Below are 17,354 nucleotides of genomic sequence, written 5' to 3' on the forward strand. Positions count from 1 at the left end.
ACTGACTTATGATTAATTTGTGATCAACTTTTTGATTTGTGACTTACTTGTGCTTCTGACTTGTGATTTTGACTTGTGATTTTGACTTGTGATTTTGACTTGTTTTTTTGACTTGTGATTTTGACTTGTGTTTGTGACTTGTGATTTTGACTTGTGATTTTGACTTATGATTAACTTGTGATCAACTTGATTTGACTTGAGATCGACATTACCAACTTGTGACTGTATTGTGATTTCACTTGTGACTGACTTGTCACTAACATGTGATCAACTTGTGACAGACTTGTTACAGACTTGCGACTGACTTACAACTGAGTTGTGACTACCTTCTGATTGACTTGTGACTAACTTTTGATGAGTTTGTGAGTGACTTGTGACTGACTCGATTAAACTCTGTCGGTGAGTGAGCGAGCGTGCGACAGATTCTTACCATGAGTTGCTCAGTGGACTCGGTCGTCTTGTCCAGCGAGTGTAGATCCTTCAGCGCTTGTTGGGCCCTAGTGGTGGCTCCGATGGCTGAGGTTTGGTTGCAGTGTTCTTCAATGGGGCCTAGTAGGTACTGGAGTAGTTCCATCACAGTGCACGCTGTGCTGCCATTCTCCTGTGGGTGTTTGGAAAATGAACAGGGGAAAACGAATATGGGGCATTAGATCGTGCTACGTGCTTTTCCATCTGTTCAAATCCATAAATGGTCATTGTTCCCAAAGCACATTCTATGAAGTATTTATCCAGTTTTTTCCTGCGCACTCTGGAATTCCTTTCCCATATCTTGTTTTCAAGTTGATCATAATCTGTCCCAGTAACATCAATACTTATCTTTCTACTTGAAGTAATTTGTCTTTTTCTTAGATTTCGTTTTCCATCCCTTCTTTGTGTAGCCCTAAACTTTCAGTAGTCACTCAATAGGGCCTTGTGATGAGAACTCTCATAAAAAAAAATGATTCTACCGGCATAGCAAATTTGGTCACTGAATCTTTTAGATCAGAGGTGGGGAGAGAATTGGTCAAGTTCTTACCAGGAGACTTAGTATGATGTCTTGAGACTGCATCAGCTGCTTAGCCAGCATCTGATGGAAGCGAGCAAGCTCCTCACCGCTCAGGATCTGCATCCCGCCCACCAGCCCCTCCCCAAGGATCAGCCCGCTTGGGCGGTCCGTTGGGGAGAGGGCGTTGGGGGTCGCGCTGTTGGTCTGATGTTGTTGCTGGTGCTGTCGTCGTAAGGCGCTGACCGATGCGCTGCGGGCTTTGTCGTCCGTGGAGGAGGGGACCGAGGAGAAGGGGGATGTCAGGGAGGTGTTGGACATGCTGGAGTCCAGGTTGGAGCCTGGGGTGCGCTTGACTAGGGCCTAGGAGGGGGTGGGGGTCAAAAGAAAGAGGTTATCAAAATCATATCATTGTCATATCAGTGTAAAAACATTGTATGCTATTTTTAAGTGAAAGCGACACATTTTGTAAGTTACCTGGCATGACCCGTCGTCCTTATCCCCGCAGTCACAGAAGAATGATCCGTACTTGGCGTAGGCGACTTCGTGGCCGCGATGGCAGACACGAGCGCACACGGTGCATATTCCCACACCGTCAATCATTTTACAGGTGTGACAGTGGTACCTGTCAGAAGGGCGAATCAAAACAAAAGGACTGATTTTGATAAGCAAAGAACAGAAACTGAACTCTTAGAGACATTTAGGGTCATTTGCTTTTTGTTCACGTTTCAAATAATAACTCTACTCAAACTAAAAAGAAAAAAGATTCAAAACCTAGCCTGTTGAAGTTTCATCTCAGTGGATATTACCATTTTTGATAAAACAGTGAAAAACCATACACAATCTTTCGATCACGAAACATGATTTTGTACATAGCACTCTGTATTTCCAACGATATCCTGCATATTCTGCTTTTTAACAATCTTTCAAACTACCTGTACTATCGTTTCGTGGTTAACACATTTTTTGACACCCAAGATGAAGTTAAATCTAGCGATGAATCCCTAATTTGGAAACTGGCCTACATGTTCCTCACTTGCACTCCTTGTTAAGATAAATAGCGCCCTCCTTAGTTCATGCACAGAGACAACCGCTCTTTGCTTACCAGTGTTGGCTCATGAAGTCTCTCTGGGTGATTGTGTATGTGCACAGCTTGTTACACAGCGAGTCTTCATCCTGTTGTACAAAAGACAAGTTTTAACTGTGAATATTTTTTTTTTACTTTTAGCTTCAAACCTGAATTGTATGCTCTGATTTAAAAACCTCTGGGCTTTTTAGATTTTGGAAGACGTTATCACTAGTGGGATCATTTCTCGTTTCATCTGGTTTCAAAGTTTGAGGTTTTCCATCTAGAAATGTTTACCGAGTCTTCGCCCCCAGAATCGTCCTCTTCCAGCATCATATCCTCTGCCCAGTCCGAGTCTGCTTCCTGGGTGCCTGAGTCGATGTCGTAGGCTGGGGCTAGGCTCCTGTAAGAAACGTGGTAAAACAAGCTAGTTTCATTGCCAAAAACCTCAGAGGTTTTCTATGAAAGCAAGGGTAATTCTCTGGCTCCAGTGTCACTTAGAAGGCTTAACTAAACCAGAAAAAATACAAAGTTTCGAAAGTCCAAATAATTCGGGGAGCTAAAATATCCTGAAGCCAAACCTAGTGACTACGTCGTGGTTTAAAAAAAAGGCGGGGAAACAGCGATAGGGCAGAATCAGCCGTTTTTCGCCAATTTGACTACTGCTTTTTTAATGAAGGCTTTTAGGATCATTTGACATCAATTGTACAAACTTTGGACAGATTTTATAAGCAAAACTATATTATCCTGCACGAAAACACCAATGGATTATGAAGAGGGAGGGATAGATAATGTGGGACATGACTCACTTGTCGCCAGACTGTTTGAGAGCTCCCAGTACGCTGGCGATGTAGGAGAGAAGGTAGCAGGAAGCTTCCATCACATTCTGGTGCTGTGGGGGGATCGGACGAACAATCAAATAACAATGTCACAAAAAACAGATTGGAAACAATTACTTAAACTCCTTTCTCTCATATAAGTAACTATACAGGCCAACCAAAAGTAGACCAAAATCTGAAAATGAAATTCCTTGACTTTCCAGGAAAAAAAGTTAAAGCTTTCCATGACCAATTCCTACACTGTTTTGGCATCTTAGGAGAATATTTACAATACCCTGGCCAGTCATCACACTGAAGCAAGGGACGCCGACACCTTTCAGCCTTCCGGTTTGACACAAGACCCCAAATGACCCCCACATTAATTTGATTACGAAAACTATACCATCAAATTCAGAGCATTTCACTGATTTTTTTCTCTTGCATTTCAGAGCTAATTTGTAGCTTACAGTAAGAGATTTCAAATTTAACCGAGAAGTCAGGAAAAGTTTTGAAACCCGCGGTCCGACAGTAGAACAAACAGATACTCACCTTTCCTTCTGGAGACTCCGAAGACAGCTTCTCTGCAACGTCTTTGTGCGATAAATACTTCTTGCTGCAATCCAAACAAAAATGAAATTCAAATAAATTACTGATAAATCAACACAATTCTATAAAGTAAAGATAAAGGAGAACAACTTATTGGGCAAATTCAAACAGATAATGTCACAGATTTGTCTCTCAGAGAACAAACGAATTGGATTTTCAAATGAACCACAACAGGAAACTGACTAGGTGAATTACAACAATATTTTGAAAAGTTGAACAAAGAAATTGACTGGAGCGAGGCTTGAACCTGCGACCTCCAGATTACGTTCCAGAGCTCTACTTGGAAAAAACAAGCTGTTTACTCTCTGGGTGATCCCAGTTTGCTATTTGCCAGGTCTGTATCGTGACATATGGCATAATGGTTTATGGCTTCTGACTAGCGCCCCTTGAACAAAGATACTGACAAATTGGGAGACTGCTAATATAGGGCTGGATAGCTCAGTTGGTAGAGCACCAGAACGGCAATCCGGAGGTTCCAGGTTCCGACTTACCAGACGACGAGCCACTCGTTGGCAGCTCGGAACAACTCGACGTGGCCCATGCCTGAGCCGGCCCCAGCAAGCATGACCATGACGGGCATGAGCTCGGAGAACCCCAGGCTGTCGCCGGCCCCTGATAGAAGCTGGCTGCCCATCGGGATCAGGGCCTTCAGGAGGGCTGTGGCAACGTCTTCTCCGACAAGACTAAAGTATGGAAACAAAAATAATGTTTTTCTTATTTTTATTTTATACTTTGGGCAGGGGTATTGCCAGACCGATTTGTATGGGGGTGGGAATTGACCAAATTGGGAACAGAGGCTGGAGGGGTAGTACATCGTCTGCCACCAGGGGGCACTGTTCACAGTCGCATTTGCGTTCATGGTGGCCTTTTTGGGAAACTGTATTTATAAACATCAGCGAAGTATTCATTTAGACGAATCTGGCGACACTTTCGAACATGTGAGAGTGCCCAACCATTCCAATCAGCATAGTTCATAGGGGAAAAAATTAAGGATTTCTGACCTTACTGTTGAAAACTGGTTACCACAAAACTTACACAGCTAGTAAGCAGGCATACACGTGGAGAAGCTGTGCTTTCAACAAATGATCCAAAAGCAGTAAAATGTTTTTGAAAAACTGCTTAGCTGAATGCCCCCCTTTCTACTTCATTTACCCCGCCCACCTTTTCTCTTTGACAATGTCTGAGGTCAAGCTCTGCAGCAAGATGTGGTGCTCTTGAACCCCCCCCCCAAAAAAACCCCATATCCCCACCCACTTTTTATCTTTGATGCTATAAGACTCCATGGCCCAATTTCACGGCGCTGCTAAGCACAAAAATTTGCTTAGCACAAAAATTTGCTTAGCACAAAAAAGTCTGGCTTATAGAAGAAGGTTATCAGCCAAAAAGTCCATGCTATTTTCATGCTAAGCAAACAACAGCTGAATACTAATCAGGAGCAATATACATCACGTGGAGTTTTGGCTGGTAACCTGTCTTTATAAGCCAGACTTTCTTTTGTGCTAAGCAAATTTTTGTGCTTAGCAGCGCCGTGAAATTGGCCCCATATCTTCCCCCTCCCTTTACAAGCCTTATTTCCCCGCCCACCTTTTCTCCTTGACGATGTGCGAGGTCAGGCTCTGCAGCAAGATGCGATGCTCTTGACCTTTGACCCCCGGGTGACTGTCCTGTATGATGCGTGCCAGCCAGCCCTGCAGGGAGTCTGAATCCACCAGGGAGAGGCGGGTCAGTGTGGCGCACAGTCTGTCCAGGGATTTGTCACCAGGTGTGTCCTCCGCTGTGTAGAGAGGGTGGGGAAAATTAGCTGGCTGATTCAAATATGAATGGCAATTGAATAATGAGTTAAAGAATTTAACACATCAAATGACTTTGTCAGAAATTATTTGAAGACAACAAATTAAATATATACAATTAGAATCAAAAATTCAAAAAATGATGATTTTTGTTACCAAGTTGTAAGAGTCGATTGAAGAACTTGAGAACCCTGATGCCGTACTCAGCGGACAGATGTTCATTGGCCGACGACAGCAACACTTTCACCAGATCTAACAATTAAAAAAAATAATGATTGAGGAATACTGTGAATACAGATGACATGCTCCAATGTTTGCTTTTGCCCACGAAATTGTAGTTTCTGAAAGGAAAATCTAGCGGGACATGGTTGACTTTACTTGTGATTGACCTGTGATAAACTTGTGATTGACATGTGATTGACTTGTGACTGTCATGTGACTGACTTGTGATTGACATGTGACTGCCTTGTGATTGACATGTGACTGTCTTGTGATTGACTTGTGTTTGACTATTGACTGACTGTGATTAAATAATGATTGCCTTGTGACTGACTAGTGACTGCCTTGTGATTGACATGTGATTGACTTGTGACTGACATGTGTCTGCCTTGTGATTGACATGTGACTGCCTTGTGACTGGCTTGTGACTGACATGTTTCTGCCTTGTGATTGACTAGTTACTGACTACTGACTGCCTTGTGATTGACTAGTGACTGCCTTGTGATTGACTTATGACTGCCTTGTGACTGACTTATGACTGCCTTGTGATTGACTTATGACTGCCTTGTGACTGACTTATGACTGCCTTGTGATTGACTTATGACTGCCTTGTGATAGACTTATGACTGCCTTTTGATTGACTTATGACTGCCTTGTGATTGACTTATGACTGCCTTGTGATTGACTTATGACTGCCTTGTGATAGACGTATGACTGCCTTGTGATTGACTTATGACTGCCTTGTGATAGATTTATGACTGCCTTGTGATCAGATACCTGATTCTTCAGTGTAGAAGACCTCCAATGCTTTCTTGGCCGGTCCTTTCTCCAACTCTGACTCTAATGACTGGATGGCGTCTCGGAAAACCGCCTCCTCCAACCCACTGCAAATGAATAAACTGGAATAAGTAGTCTTCAAAGACATATGAAATGATTGCAACTTTTTATTAGAAGAGTTTAAAGTGAAGGTCAACGTAGCAATGGAGATCAAGTTTATAATGACAATTTGGCTTAAAGAAAGATTCTGCCATGATTGAAATATTAAGCATTCTGACTGTTTATGATTTATGATGACAAGGGATATTTGGGTCAGTCTGTATTGTTTTATTCCTAAATGGCTCCATTTTCATTCGAAAAAAATGTGTTTATTTGGTTTATTTGACAAGTAAATATGGTGTTACTACTCCACTGTGATTTTACAAAGTTTGCAAGAGAATTTTATTAATGTAAATCTAAATACGAGCATGTAAGAAGACTACCATTTCCCTGGTTGCCATGTGTTATGCTGTTCATCCATTACAAATGACAGCACATACCAGGGAAGGCTGGGTTTTCCAAAACTGGATTAGGCTGGTATCCAGTCTTACTTAAATTCCTAGACTTTGAGTAAAAACCAGTCTGAACCAGTCTGAACCAGGTGCCTCCCCCCTCCCCACCCCAAGGAGACAAGGTAAGGTGTTGAAACTCCAAGACATAGGATATGAACTTGCTTACCTCTGTGGCGAGGCGTGCTTAGTGATCAGCTCATGACAAACCGAGATCAGACATAGGTGAAGCTTGTGGATAAACTCCTCGCTTTCGTTTCCACCGAGAAGTCGCTCCACGGGAACATAGGTCTGACAAATTATGAAAAAGGTAGAACAATTTTTTTTGATTATGCCGAGAAATTGAATTGTGAATACATACTCATATTCCCAAACCAATTGCAAAGATAACTTTTTTAAAACATGCGGAAAGACTCAAAGCTCCAGCTTTGTTTCAAAGGACTTTACGTTCCTAAAGCACACTGACCCATTCTGAAACCAAGTTTCCAATATCAGTTTCTTATTAAAATTGTGAATCTGGAGCCCAAAGCCGAAACTGGTGACAAAGCCGTGGTTTGGGAAATGGCCAGGCTGAATCCAAGGGTGTTTTTGAAACCTTGGCTCCACTGCTGACTTAGGCTCCAAGAGGGGACTCCAACTCAAGAACTGGCCAACACTCTGCTTCAGAAGCATCGAGAACCGTTTTGTGCGACCCATGTTCAGACGTTCCACTTTCTGTGGATATTACAGCCTTCTAAAGAATTCTGAAATGGACGAAGCCAAAGCTGGAAAAAAACACGTGATTTTGAAAATATCTCCTTGTCTGGTACCCTGACTCTTACCAGTTCAGCAAAGCTTTCTGTACTGGCATCCAGCAGCAGAGGGAACAAGACGTCCACCAGTTCTTTTTTCCAGGGTTCCTGTAGGGCACTCACAACACTTCCTTCGTCACACCACCTACGCAACAGAGAAACAATAGCCACAATAGAAACCATAATGAATTCCAGGAAAATTTAAACAGGAAAGCAGTTCTTCCTTTTATTTTTTGAAAATTCCGTGAGGTTTTATCACATCTTTGGTTTGCCCCCAGCTGTGGTTCCAGAAGCATTTAGAGGCCATTGCAAGTCCAAGCAAATAGGAATGCCCCAATCGTATGACGTGTATGACGTTTTTACTAACGAACCAGATGATGGTCACAAATCTAGCAATGTTGGAAACAGCCAGAGAAAAAAATTGTTGAGGTTTTGATTTGCAGAATGACTCACATGAGTTGGTCTGTGCACAGTCTCACCATAGCTGTCATGACATGCTTCAAGGACGACGAAATGGAAAACACAGTCTGACCTGAAAAATAAAAAAAAATAAAAAAATCAATGCAACTTTTATTGCATTTTTTTTTGTTTTTAATATTTCAGATTGGAATGCTTCTTCTAAGCTATTGAATGCACAGCTGGATGGAGAATTGTGAATGGCATTTCAAAAGAAGAAGAAACATAGCAAATATCTACAAGATTTCAATATTTCACAAAACCATTATTACCAGAAATCCAAGCTTCTGTATAAAACAAATAGTGCAGGGGCAATTTTAATGTGTATCTTTAGAAATAAGTGTTTAAACAAATAAAGTGTGACCGTCACCTTTATAGTATCTTTAGGCTTTCATTGGCTTATTTTGCATTTAATCACATGATTTGAAATGTTATACAATTGTAGGAAGTGAATATAATTCCCACATATCCATGAAAACTAGACCACGTAGACATCACTTGATGTTCGTTACATCAAAACCACAATGTTTATTTCCTCTTCGATCGACTTATTTGCATATTTATCACAGGATTCCAAAATGCTTGGGTAAACAATTGCAGGATATGAATATCCTGTCCTAAGCTTATCAATTAACACTTTCACTTTTAAAGACAATGAACCACATGGCAAAGAAATTAACAAGTATTTCCTTTTGTCTTTGCATAACCTTTTTGAAATAAATCTCCATTATGGGTAGCAGTTTTAAACAGTGGAGGGGGGGGGGGTAAAACTGGTCAATTTTCATGGCAATGCTCAGCACACACTTCATATTAAAAGTACCCTCAAGTACCTTCATATTAAAATGAGATCAGTAAATATGAAAATTTTTGTGATTACACAAATGCACTGTCTGTTTCTACAGCAAATTCTTTAAAAAAAAAAACATTTGCGGACAATTCCCATCTTACATCCCCTTTGAGTTTCAACGGCAAAGTCACTGAGAAACGCAACATTATTTACTTGTGGCCCAACCAGGCAAAACCTCAACTACATGTTATGAAATTGGAGACATGTCATGCAGACATGATTCATGTTGATCACCTGACACTATGGGGTTTGCGAAATATTGCCTTCAGCTCCAGCTTTGGCTTCACATCATGCTTAGTATCGACATGTACATGCAACTCATCTTGAAGCCTTGAATGTTATGAAGGGCAAAACCTAATTTGATTGATTATTATGATAATTTTTCTACTGAGCTAAACGTGTTATGGAAATGAAATAAAAACATTCTACTTGATCGAATCAAACATTTGCACAGTGACAAGACTAGTGAAATTTACAGCTGGGGTTGGCAAAATTGGAGACAAGGCCATGGTTTCGAACAATGATTACTTACTATGTACCCATATTGAGCCAATATCTCCTGAAGCCAAAACTGGAGATAAAGCTCTAGTTTCCTAAATCGGAATCTGTCAATATAGACCACTATTATTAAGCCACAGTCTCCAAACCAGGGATCTAAAAAAATCTCCTGAAGCCAAAACTGGAGGCAAAACCGTAGTTTCCAAAAATCCAAATTTGTCAGTATGGACACAAAGGGGCCAAAAACATCCCGACATTGTCTGAAGCCAATACTGAAAATGAAGCCGTTGCTTCAAAAATCCCTATTTGTGTTGAACTAGAAAACACACCCCTCATAAGTGTCCAGACCTGTGCTACAAGCTTGCTACATGGGTGCGTGAATAAACAAAGTCAGGAACCGATAAGGGTCTTATCACTGTAAACAAGGGGTTATTTGCATACAAAATACGTGGGACTCAGCTTTAATGTGACCCTGCACTTGTGACCTTATTATAATGAGGGGAACTCTGCAGCGTAGGTGAAGGTCTGCAGTGTGTCCTTCCTTGCTCCATGATAATTCATGGCCATGTACTTTGCACACTGACTTGTACATGAACATGCACACTGTGCAATGCTGTTGTGTGCATGTTACACCATGTCCGCATTTTGTAAACTGTGTATGTAGTTTGAACATTCTGGAGCCAGTGTGAACATGGTGTGAACATCTGTAAATGTAAGTACATGTATTCATGGAGGAAGTCTGTGTTCCTTCCTCCAGCAGGTGACACTCTTTAAATAGCTCAGTCTAGGAGCCAGTCTGCTGGAATCCATTGTTTATGGGGTCTGTACATCCATATGTACAAAAATTGTAAATTTAACATCACATATGTAACTCAGGACCACTGTGCTACAGGGGCATTTTGTTTGTAATTTTTGTTGAATTTTCAATGGGGAGCATTTGCGTATAACTACACTACAGGCTTAATATCATATCTGATTCACCGCTGGCAAAGGGCTTAAATGCTTCTTAACCTAAATACTATGCTAGCATGGCCAGCTAGCATGTTCGCATGATTCACATGCAGAAATATCCATATCTTGGGTTTTTAAAGAGCAAAATGAGACACAGCAATTACTCAGTCCAAACATATGGTCCAAAAAATATAGCCGAAATCAATTTTGAGGTGTGACATTCAGCGTGCCAAATGTGGGAGAATACTCTGCCAATACATGCAATCTACTTTGTAGCGGACTCTGTGGTCACGCTTGGTTAGATTCATTGACTATTGTGTGTCCTGCTTTTGACAACGATTCAGGGGTCTATCCAGGTTTTGAGGACAATTGGGTCATATGCCTGGAGAAGTGGTCCAATGTGTTTTCATTTTAATAATAACAAACATGACAGGTGGTTTGAAGTGGACCAGGGTATTATAACTTTTGCGGGGTGACAAAAAAACCCAGACATAAAATAAACATGATAAACTGAGAAAAAAATGTCCCAGGCTAGTAGGAGGGCAATTTGTGAAGGCCTCAAGACAATATAAACTTGTTTTCTGTATTAACAGCCTTCAATGCAGTACCCTATATAAAGGTGCTACATAATGGGTCTCATAATTCTCATAAACTTCATTTACCTGTCTTTAAAAATAGACATAATTACCAGCGCCTTGAGTACCTAATTGTTGGTAGATACGTGCGCTATATAAGACTCCGGTATTGTTATATTGTAGACACCCTTGATAAAATATTAACTAAAAACTACAATTTTCAATTTTGAAGATGAAGTCATGAAGTATAATGAATGTAAACTGGAGGAGATAATAATGAAGCCAGTAATTGTTCATCACTTTAAAATATCTCAAAATGTAATTCTATTTTAAGTCTGAGTTTCCAACAAAAACAGAATATAAAATGTCTTCATTTGGCAACTATTTCTGAAAATAATACCACACTGAAAACAGCCATTTTTAGGCCATTTTTTTATACACTGCTCATTTTTTACAGCAATATTTTCTATTAAAAAATGTTCTTTTTTTTCCTACCAGTAGACCTGTACACAAACCATAATCAGGCATGCAAATGGGATTTTAGAAGAAAAAAAAACGAGGAAACTCCAAACCACACAAGATTTTGTACAGCATTTTTCAATTTGTAATGGCAATCACGAGAAGTAAAAATGAGGAAATCAGCGGATATCAAGAAAAGTTGAATGCCTGTATAATACAACAGGGTATTTGAGGCCGGGGGGGGGGGGGGGGGGGTGGTATTGGCTAATTACCCCCTTGTGAAAGTCATACAGGGCGAGTCAAAAAGAAAGCTACCTGGATTACTGATTTTTCCCTTCAATTAAAAAGCAATCAAATTTGGCATGCCAATAAAATATGTATTATGTATGAGCATGTTCTTCCACTTGTGAGAAATAGGATTACCGATATTCATCCATGCTATCAGAAGTTATGCATGTTTTACTGAAAAGGATCAATTTTTACAGCTGTCCATGGAATGCTAAATGCTTCGCTTTTCAGCTGAGCGAGAACCAGAGATTACACACTGGCATTCAAATAATAATTAGATTTTAATAATTTGAGTCAAGACTGAAATATTATTTTTAATGTCAAACATGTCAGAGTTTGTGCTTTGTATCATGAGGAACAAATCAAATCTTTTTCTGAAATGTAGATGAATTTTGTGGTACTTGTATTAAAACAGAAATAACATGTGAATAGTGTATGCAAATTAAATAAGATTTTCAGTTACCAGTCAATAACATGTACTTTATTCATTTCATATTTTTATCAAATGGAGGGTGCTACATGATTTTAAAGATGTTTTTGTCACTTTCAGTCACTTTCCTTTTTACTCAACTGACCCCAATTTTCCATTAATGAAAGCCCTTTGTCTCTGTTTGTATTGAATTTAACACCTCAGCTGTCCCCTTTGAAAATGTTTTACTTTATTTACAGGACTGCCGACTCCTCTGTTTATGATTGAAAACAAAATGGCGGCAAGCACCATGGCAACTAAACCTGTGCCGGAGACGCAGAGCCGGCTGGAGTGCTCTGTCTGCCTCAAGCGTTTACAGGATCCCAGAGAGCTGGATTGTCAACACAGACTCTGCCTGAGATGCCTGCAAGCACTCGCGCAGAGTCAAGACGTCGGTAGCAAGACGCTCACTTGCCCGGTGTGCAGCTGCGAAACCATTGTTGATAATCTCGCAGACTTGCTGGACAAGACAAATCTCAACGTACACACACATGCCAAAACATGGAGACTGAAGTCGGAGGTAAAAGTTGTTGGGGAAAGCCAGAAAGTCCAGTTCGCTTTCGACGTCAATGCTTTCTCGGACGGAGACATCGTCGTGGCCGATATCGGACACGGTTTCTTGATTGCTCTCTCATCCAAGATTGAATCAGGAACTTCAGAGGAACTGGAAATCAAGGGTCTGGTGGATCCTAGCCACGTTGAGGTCAATCAGAAGGATGAAATTATTGTTCTTGATCGTCCTGTTGTTCAGTTCTTCGACCGGGAGTTCCAGTTTCTCCGCCAGTTGGACCCGGGGCCGGAGGTCAAAGTTACAAGCCTGGCGGTGGACGAGAGCAATCGCATCGCAGCGGGTTGCGACACTGAAGAGATTTTACTATTTAACGAGGACGGATTCCACGCTAAGACGCTGCCGGCCCCGATGCTCAACGACTACTTGGCTGCCCGAAATCGGAGACTGATTTACACCAACTACAGAAAGGAATTGCTCGTCGGAGTCGATTATGACGGGAAAATGCTATTCTCTGTACCAATTCAGAGCAGCATGACTGGGAACTGGGGGCCTAAAGGCGTGTGCTGTGACATCGACGGTAACATCTTTGTCGGATGTTGTGGTTGGCAATCCTGGGGGGAGATTCAGCATTACAGCCCTGAGGGCCAATTCTTAGGGTGCGTGGTTAAGGGGTGCGGCCCTGCCCATGGGATCGCACTGACACCAGATGGCGATCTAGTGGTAGCGGCAGTCAAATCTGTAAAGGTCTACTGCCACAAGTGAACATGCAGACTCACTATGCACATGACCGTGCTTCAATCCATTGTGATAGGATTTTAGTCTGTACTGGACTAATGCATGTTTAAGTGCTTAGAGTACTCACTGTTAAAAGCTTGTTTCTGATTGGCTGAAAGATTGGGATTTCAATCTGCACTGAATCAATGCATATTCAACAACCAAAGTACACACTACTGAATAGTCGATTCTGATTGGCTGCAGACTGTACCATAAGAGCTAAAACCACTCTATTACTATTAACTACTCGTTTCTAATTGGCTGAAAGATTTACCGTAGCACTCTTGGATTTTAGTATGTACCAAATTCAAACTAGGGTAGTATATAAAATCCTTAAACATTTAATATTTTCAATACAATTAATGCTGCAATGGTCTTCGTGTATAGATTATTATTTGTTTGTTTTTCTTGAAATCCTAAACAGTTGAGGTGTTTGAAAAGATATGTTGAGGACTTTAATTACGTTTTTACATCTGAAGGGCTAAAAAAGATTTAATATATTATATCAGAAAGCATCTCTTTTGCTGAAGTACAGATATGCAAACAAAACAAGACCAAAGCTTAAGCATGATAGAAATATCAAACATATTGTAAATGTGGAAATTAAATAAAATGTGTAGCATAAAAAAGTTTAATGTTATTTCCACAGCAAGTCACAAAAACGCTGTTTTTATATAACAGTCTTTAGGTTGTACAGGATGATCGAATTATATAAATCCTCCAAAAAATACATAAATCTAGTTATTAATATTGCACAACAAAGCCCCCCCCCCCCCCCCCACAAAGAAAAGAACCAGAAAAGTACTTACTTGAAAGAGTGTTGAGGTGCATGCCCAGTACCGAGTTTAGCTGGTTCTCAGAGGCTATGGGATGGCTGGTCCTCTGTGAAGTCAAAAAAATAAATGTAAAGACTTGATGACATGCCAAGTGAGAAATAATAATCAATAAAAAAATTCTGTATAAATTTAACGCAAAATAATTTTGAATTGAAGTGCAGCAGACGCATAAACAGAAAAACCCGTGTTTTGCATTAATGTATATAGCGCCCTCTATGGGTCTATGGTCAAGCATAATGGGGAATGGTCATGAACACACTCATGGATCGTGCACTAGACATATGTAGTGCCCTCAATGGGTCATGAACAATTAGACATACGTAGCGCCCTCAATGGGTCATGCACAATTAGATATATGAAGCGCCCTCAATGGGTCATGCACAATTAGACATATGTGGCGCCCTCAATGGGTCACACACAATTAGACATATGTAGCGCCCTCAATGGGTCATGCACAATTAGACATATGTGGCGCCCTCAATGGGTCATGCACAATTAAACATATGTAGCGCCCTCAATGGGTCATGCAAAATTAGACATATGTGGCGCCCTCAATGGGTCATGCACAATTAGACATATGTGGCGCCCTCAATGGGCCATGCACAATTAGACATATGTGGCGCCCTCAATGGGTCATGCACAATTAGACATATGTGGCGCCCTCAATGGGTCATGCACAATTAGACAAATGTGGCACCCTCAATGGGTCATGCACAATTAAACATATGTAGCGCCCTCAATGGGACATGTGCAATATTAGACATACATGGCGCCCTCAATGGGTCAAGCACTAGATAAATGTAGCGCCCTCAATTTGTCATGCACAATATTTGACATATGGGGCAACCTTCATAGGTCATGCACAATTAGACATGGGTCATGCACTAGAATTATTCATATGTAGCGCCCTCAATGGGTCACACACAACTAGACAAATGTAGCGCCCTCAAGGTCATGCACAGATCACGTACCGACGCTGCAAAGCCCAGCGTGTCGCTGCTTCCGTTGTTGGCGTTCCATTTCTCCACGGCCGTGCGCACCGCCTGCGGCATGGCGTTGATCTGCAAGAGTCCCGAGAACCAGGGGAGCCACTTGGTTGCGAAGGACGAGCTGACGCGCAGGACGACACTAAACGCTGCCTGGGACTCGAAGGTGGTGGGCCCCGCGATCTGATGCAGTAGGCAGGACCTTCGAGAGGAAAACAGACAATAAGTGAGGTGGAGTTTTTGAAACCATGGCTTAATCTCTAGCTGTGACTTTGGGGACGTATTCCAAACCCCATTCTCGTACTGAATGAACACTATGCGGGGTTTGAATGACGAGAACCAACATGCAAACGGTGTTTGTGGACAGAATTTTTACTCCCCACTTACTGGTGAGTAGATGTCGAATATCAAGAACAAGGATGGCGGACCTAGGCCTCTCAGGTTTGAAATCATGGCTCCCTCTCCAGCTTTGGCTGTAAGATATATTAATCCCTGTACTACGGCTGAAAGTTATAGCGCCTCCAATAGGTTATGCACAAGTGTTTGACAATCAATACAAGCATACCATTTGGCAAATTTTTTTTTTTTAATGTTTTTTACCTTGAGAACACGGTGTACATTTTGAGTAGTTGAAAGAGGATGGGTCGTAGGTCACTGGCAATCTCCAACACCTTGTATGTCTTTGCAGTTTCGTCACCGCTCTTTTGGTGAAAAAAAAAACCAATAGAAGAAAAAAAATGAGTTCTTAAATCTTTAAGTACAAACTGATTGCGGTACAATAAAAACGAAACATAAAAATACATTAAGAGGATTTTTGCAACATTTTTTTCCATAAAGATATTGACATTGGTATTATGAAAGATCTTGGAAGGTTAGGGTACTTACAATGGAGCCGATGAAGTGATCTTTCAGAGAGGTTTCCACTTTACTGAGGATGCAGTCCAGAAGACAGATGGAGTTAAGGCTCGGCAGATGAGCTGGGATGACGATGTCATTGGGCATTACAAACAAAGGCATGTGGGACAACTACAAAAAAAACAACCGGAAAATAAAACAAACAAAAATAAATAAAACAATCCTAAAATTTGTTCAAAGATGCATTGCTTTCAAAATTCAATGTTCAAACAAGTTTTCATGGTGGGAAATTTCTCGGCGCAAAGGCGTGATATTTCAGACAAATTTTGTAAAGTGTATTTGTGATAAGCACGGTAAAAATTTGCTTGGCAAAAAAAGGTTACCAGCCAAAATTGCATGTGTTGCAAATTGCTATTGACTGGTTCCCCGCTGATATGAACCAGCTCATATTTTCTGCTTAGCTCAACGAAATAGTTCCCTAAGAATTTTTCTACAGCTGTACTGTATAAAGTAAGAAATCTATGCTATCTAACATTAGCAGAAAATTTGGCGCTTAAAACTGCCAACATGTTTCACAGGTTAGCAAGGAATTTTGGCTTGTGCACTTCATGATTCCATCCCAAAACTAAGCTTTCCATGTTTACAGGGTTTAGTTCAATAAGGTTAAGCCATGTCTGAATGACTTGGCTGCGGCTTGAAAGTACACACGAGTCTATGTGAAGTGGCTGCAGCCGCTACCATAGACTGTGTGTTATTGCAAGCCGTAAAGAAGTAATTCAGACATGGCCTTAGAATTGACTGTTCTGGATTTGGGCTTTAAGCCCCGCCCACCTTTGACCATAAGCCCCGCCCACCTTTGGCCATAAGCCCCGCCCACCTTTGGCCATAAGCCCCGCCCACCTCTGGGACCGAGTTTGATTGAGCTTCCATGGTCACCTGACCAAAAGACGTGATCTGATTGGTCAACTGCACTGTTTGATTGACAGACTGGGAGGGTCCATTGAGGGTTAGGGTTGTTAAGGGTTGTTCTCATGTTCCCATAGGGCTAGCTGGATAAAGGTCAAGGTCAAGGTCAAGGGTCAAAGTTCATACCTGTGTTCCGATGAGTTCTTGAGCCAGTTGGATGTCAAACTGTACAGTGCTGCAGTGCTCTGTGATGATATCCAACAGGCTCTCAGCTTCAGATACTGGCAGTCGCTGCTCAGACAAATGGTCCTGAAAAATGGAAGTCAACAATAGTTTCAAAGACTTC

The 17,354-nt window shown here is 41.3% G+C and overlaps 2 protein-coding genes across 3 annotated transcripts in view; one reads left to right on the forward strand and one right to left on the reverse strand.

The window, feature by feature from the left end:
* The window catches only part of LOC119720493 (E3 ubiquitin-protein ligase UBR4-like), a 72,658-nt gene that overhangs the window by 41,484 nt on the left and 13,820 nt on the right, over positions 1 to 17,354 (reverse strand). For both annotated transcript variants that reach the window (XM_038190177.1, XM_038190176.1), the window contains exons 24-42: positions 17,195 to 17,317; positions 16,133 to 16,273; positions 15,848 to 15,948; positions 15,233 to 15,449; positions 14,235 to 14,307; positions 8,051 to 8,129; positions 7,628 to 7,742; positions 6,976 to 7,097; positions 6,259 to 6,365; positions 5,419 to 5,514; positions 5,057 to 5,246; positions 3,964 to 4,155; positions 3,416 to 3,479; positions 2,858 to 2,940; positions 2,346 to 2,451; positions 2,088 to 2,158; positions 1,460 to 1,607; positions 1,016 to 1,345; positions 431 to 601 (exon numbers count right to left, since the gene is read on the reverse strand). In XM_038190177.1, the coding sequence (XP_038046105.1) occupies positions 431 to 601; positions 1,016 to 1,345; positions 1,460 to 1,607; positions 2,088 to 2,158; positions 2,346 to 2,451; positions 2,858 to 2,940; positions 3,416 to 3,479; positions 3,964 to 4,155; positions 5,057 to 5,246; positions 5,419 to 5,514; positions 6,259 to 6,365; positions 6,976 to 7,097; positions 7,628 to 7,742; positions 8,051 to 8,129; positions 14,235 to 14,307; positions 15,233 to 15,449; positions 15,848 to 15,948; positions 16,133 to 16,273; positions 17,195 to 17,317 (2,529 nt within the window). The remainder of the gene's footprint in view (positions 1 to 430; positions 602 to 1,015; positions 1,346 to 1,459; positions 1,608 to 2,087; positions 2,159 to 2,345; positions 2,452 to 2,857; positions 2,941 to 3,415; positions 3,480 to 3,963; positions 4,156 to 5,056; positions 5,247 to 5,418; positions 5,515 to 6,258; positions 6,366 to 6,975; positions 7,098 to 7,627; positions 7,743 to 8,050; positions 8,130 to 14,234; positions 14,308 to 15,232; positions 15,450 to 15,847; positions 15,949 to 16,132; positions 16,274 to 17,194; positions 17,318 to 17,354) is intronic.
* On the forward strand, positions 9,756 to 14,168 carry LOC119720494. Its single transcript, XM_038190178.1, has 2 exons — positions 9,756 to 10,110; positions 12,341 to 14,168. The coding sequence occupies exon 2, from the start codon at positions 12,361 to 12,363 to the stop codon at positions 13,411 to 13,413; it is 1,053 nt and encodes a 350-aa protein (XP_038046106.1). The 5' UTR covers positions 9,756 to 10,110; positions 12,341 to 12,360; the 3' UTR covers positions 13,414 to 14,168.

Source organism: Patiria miniata, unplaced genomic scaffold (assembly GCF_015706575.1).
Source record: "Patiria miniata isolate m_02_andy unplaced genomic scaffold, ASM1570657v1 HiC_scaffold_9, whole genome shotgun sequence".
In the NCBI taxonomy this organism is placed as follows: Eukaryota; Metazoa; Echinodermata; class Asteroidea; order Valvatida; family Asterinidae; genus Patiria; species Patiria miniata.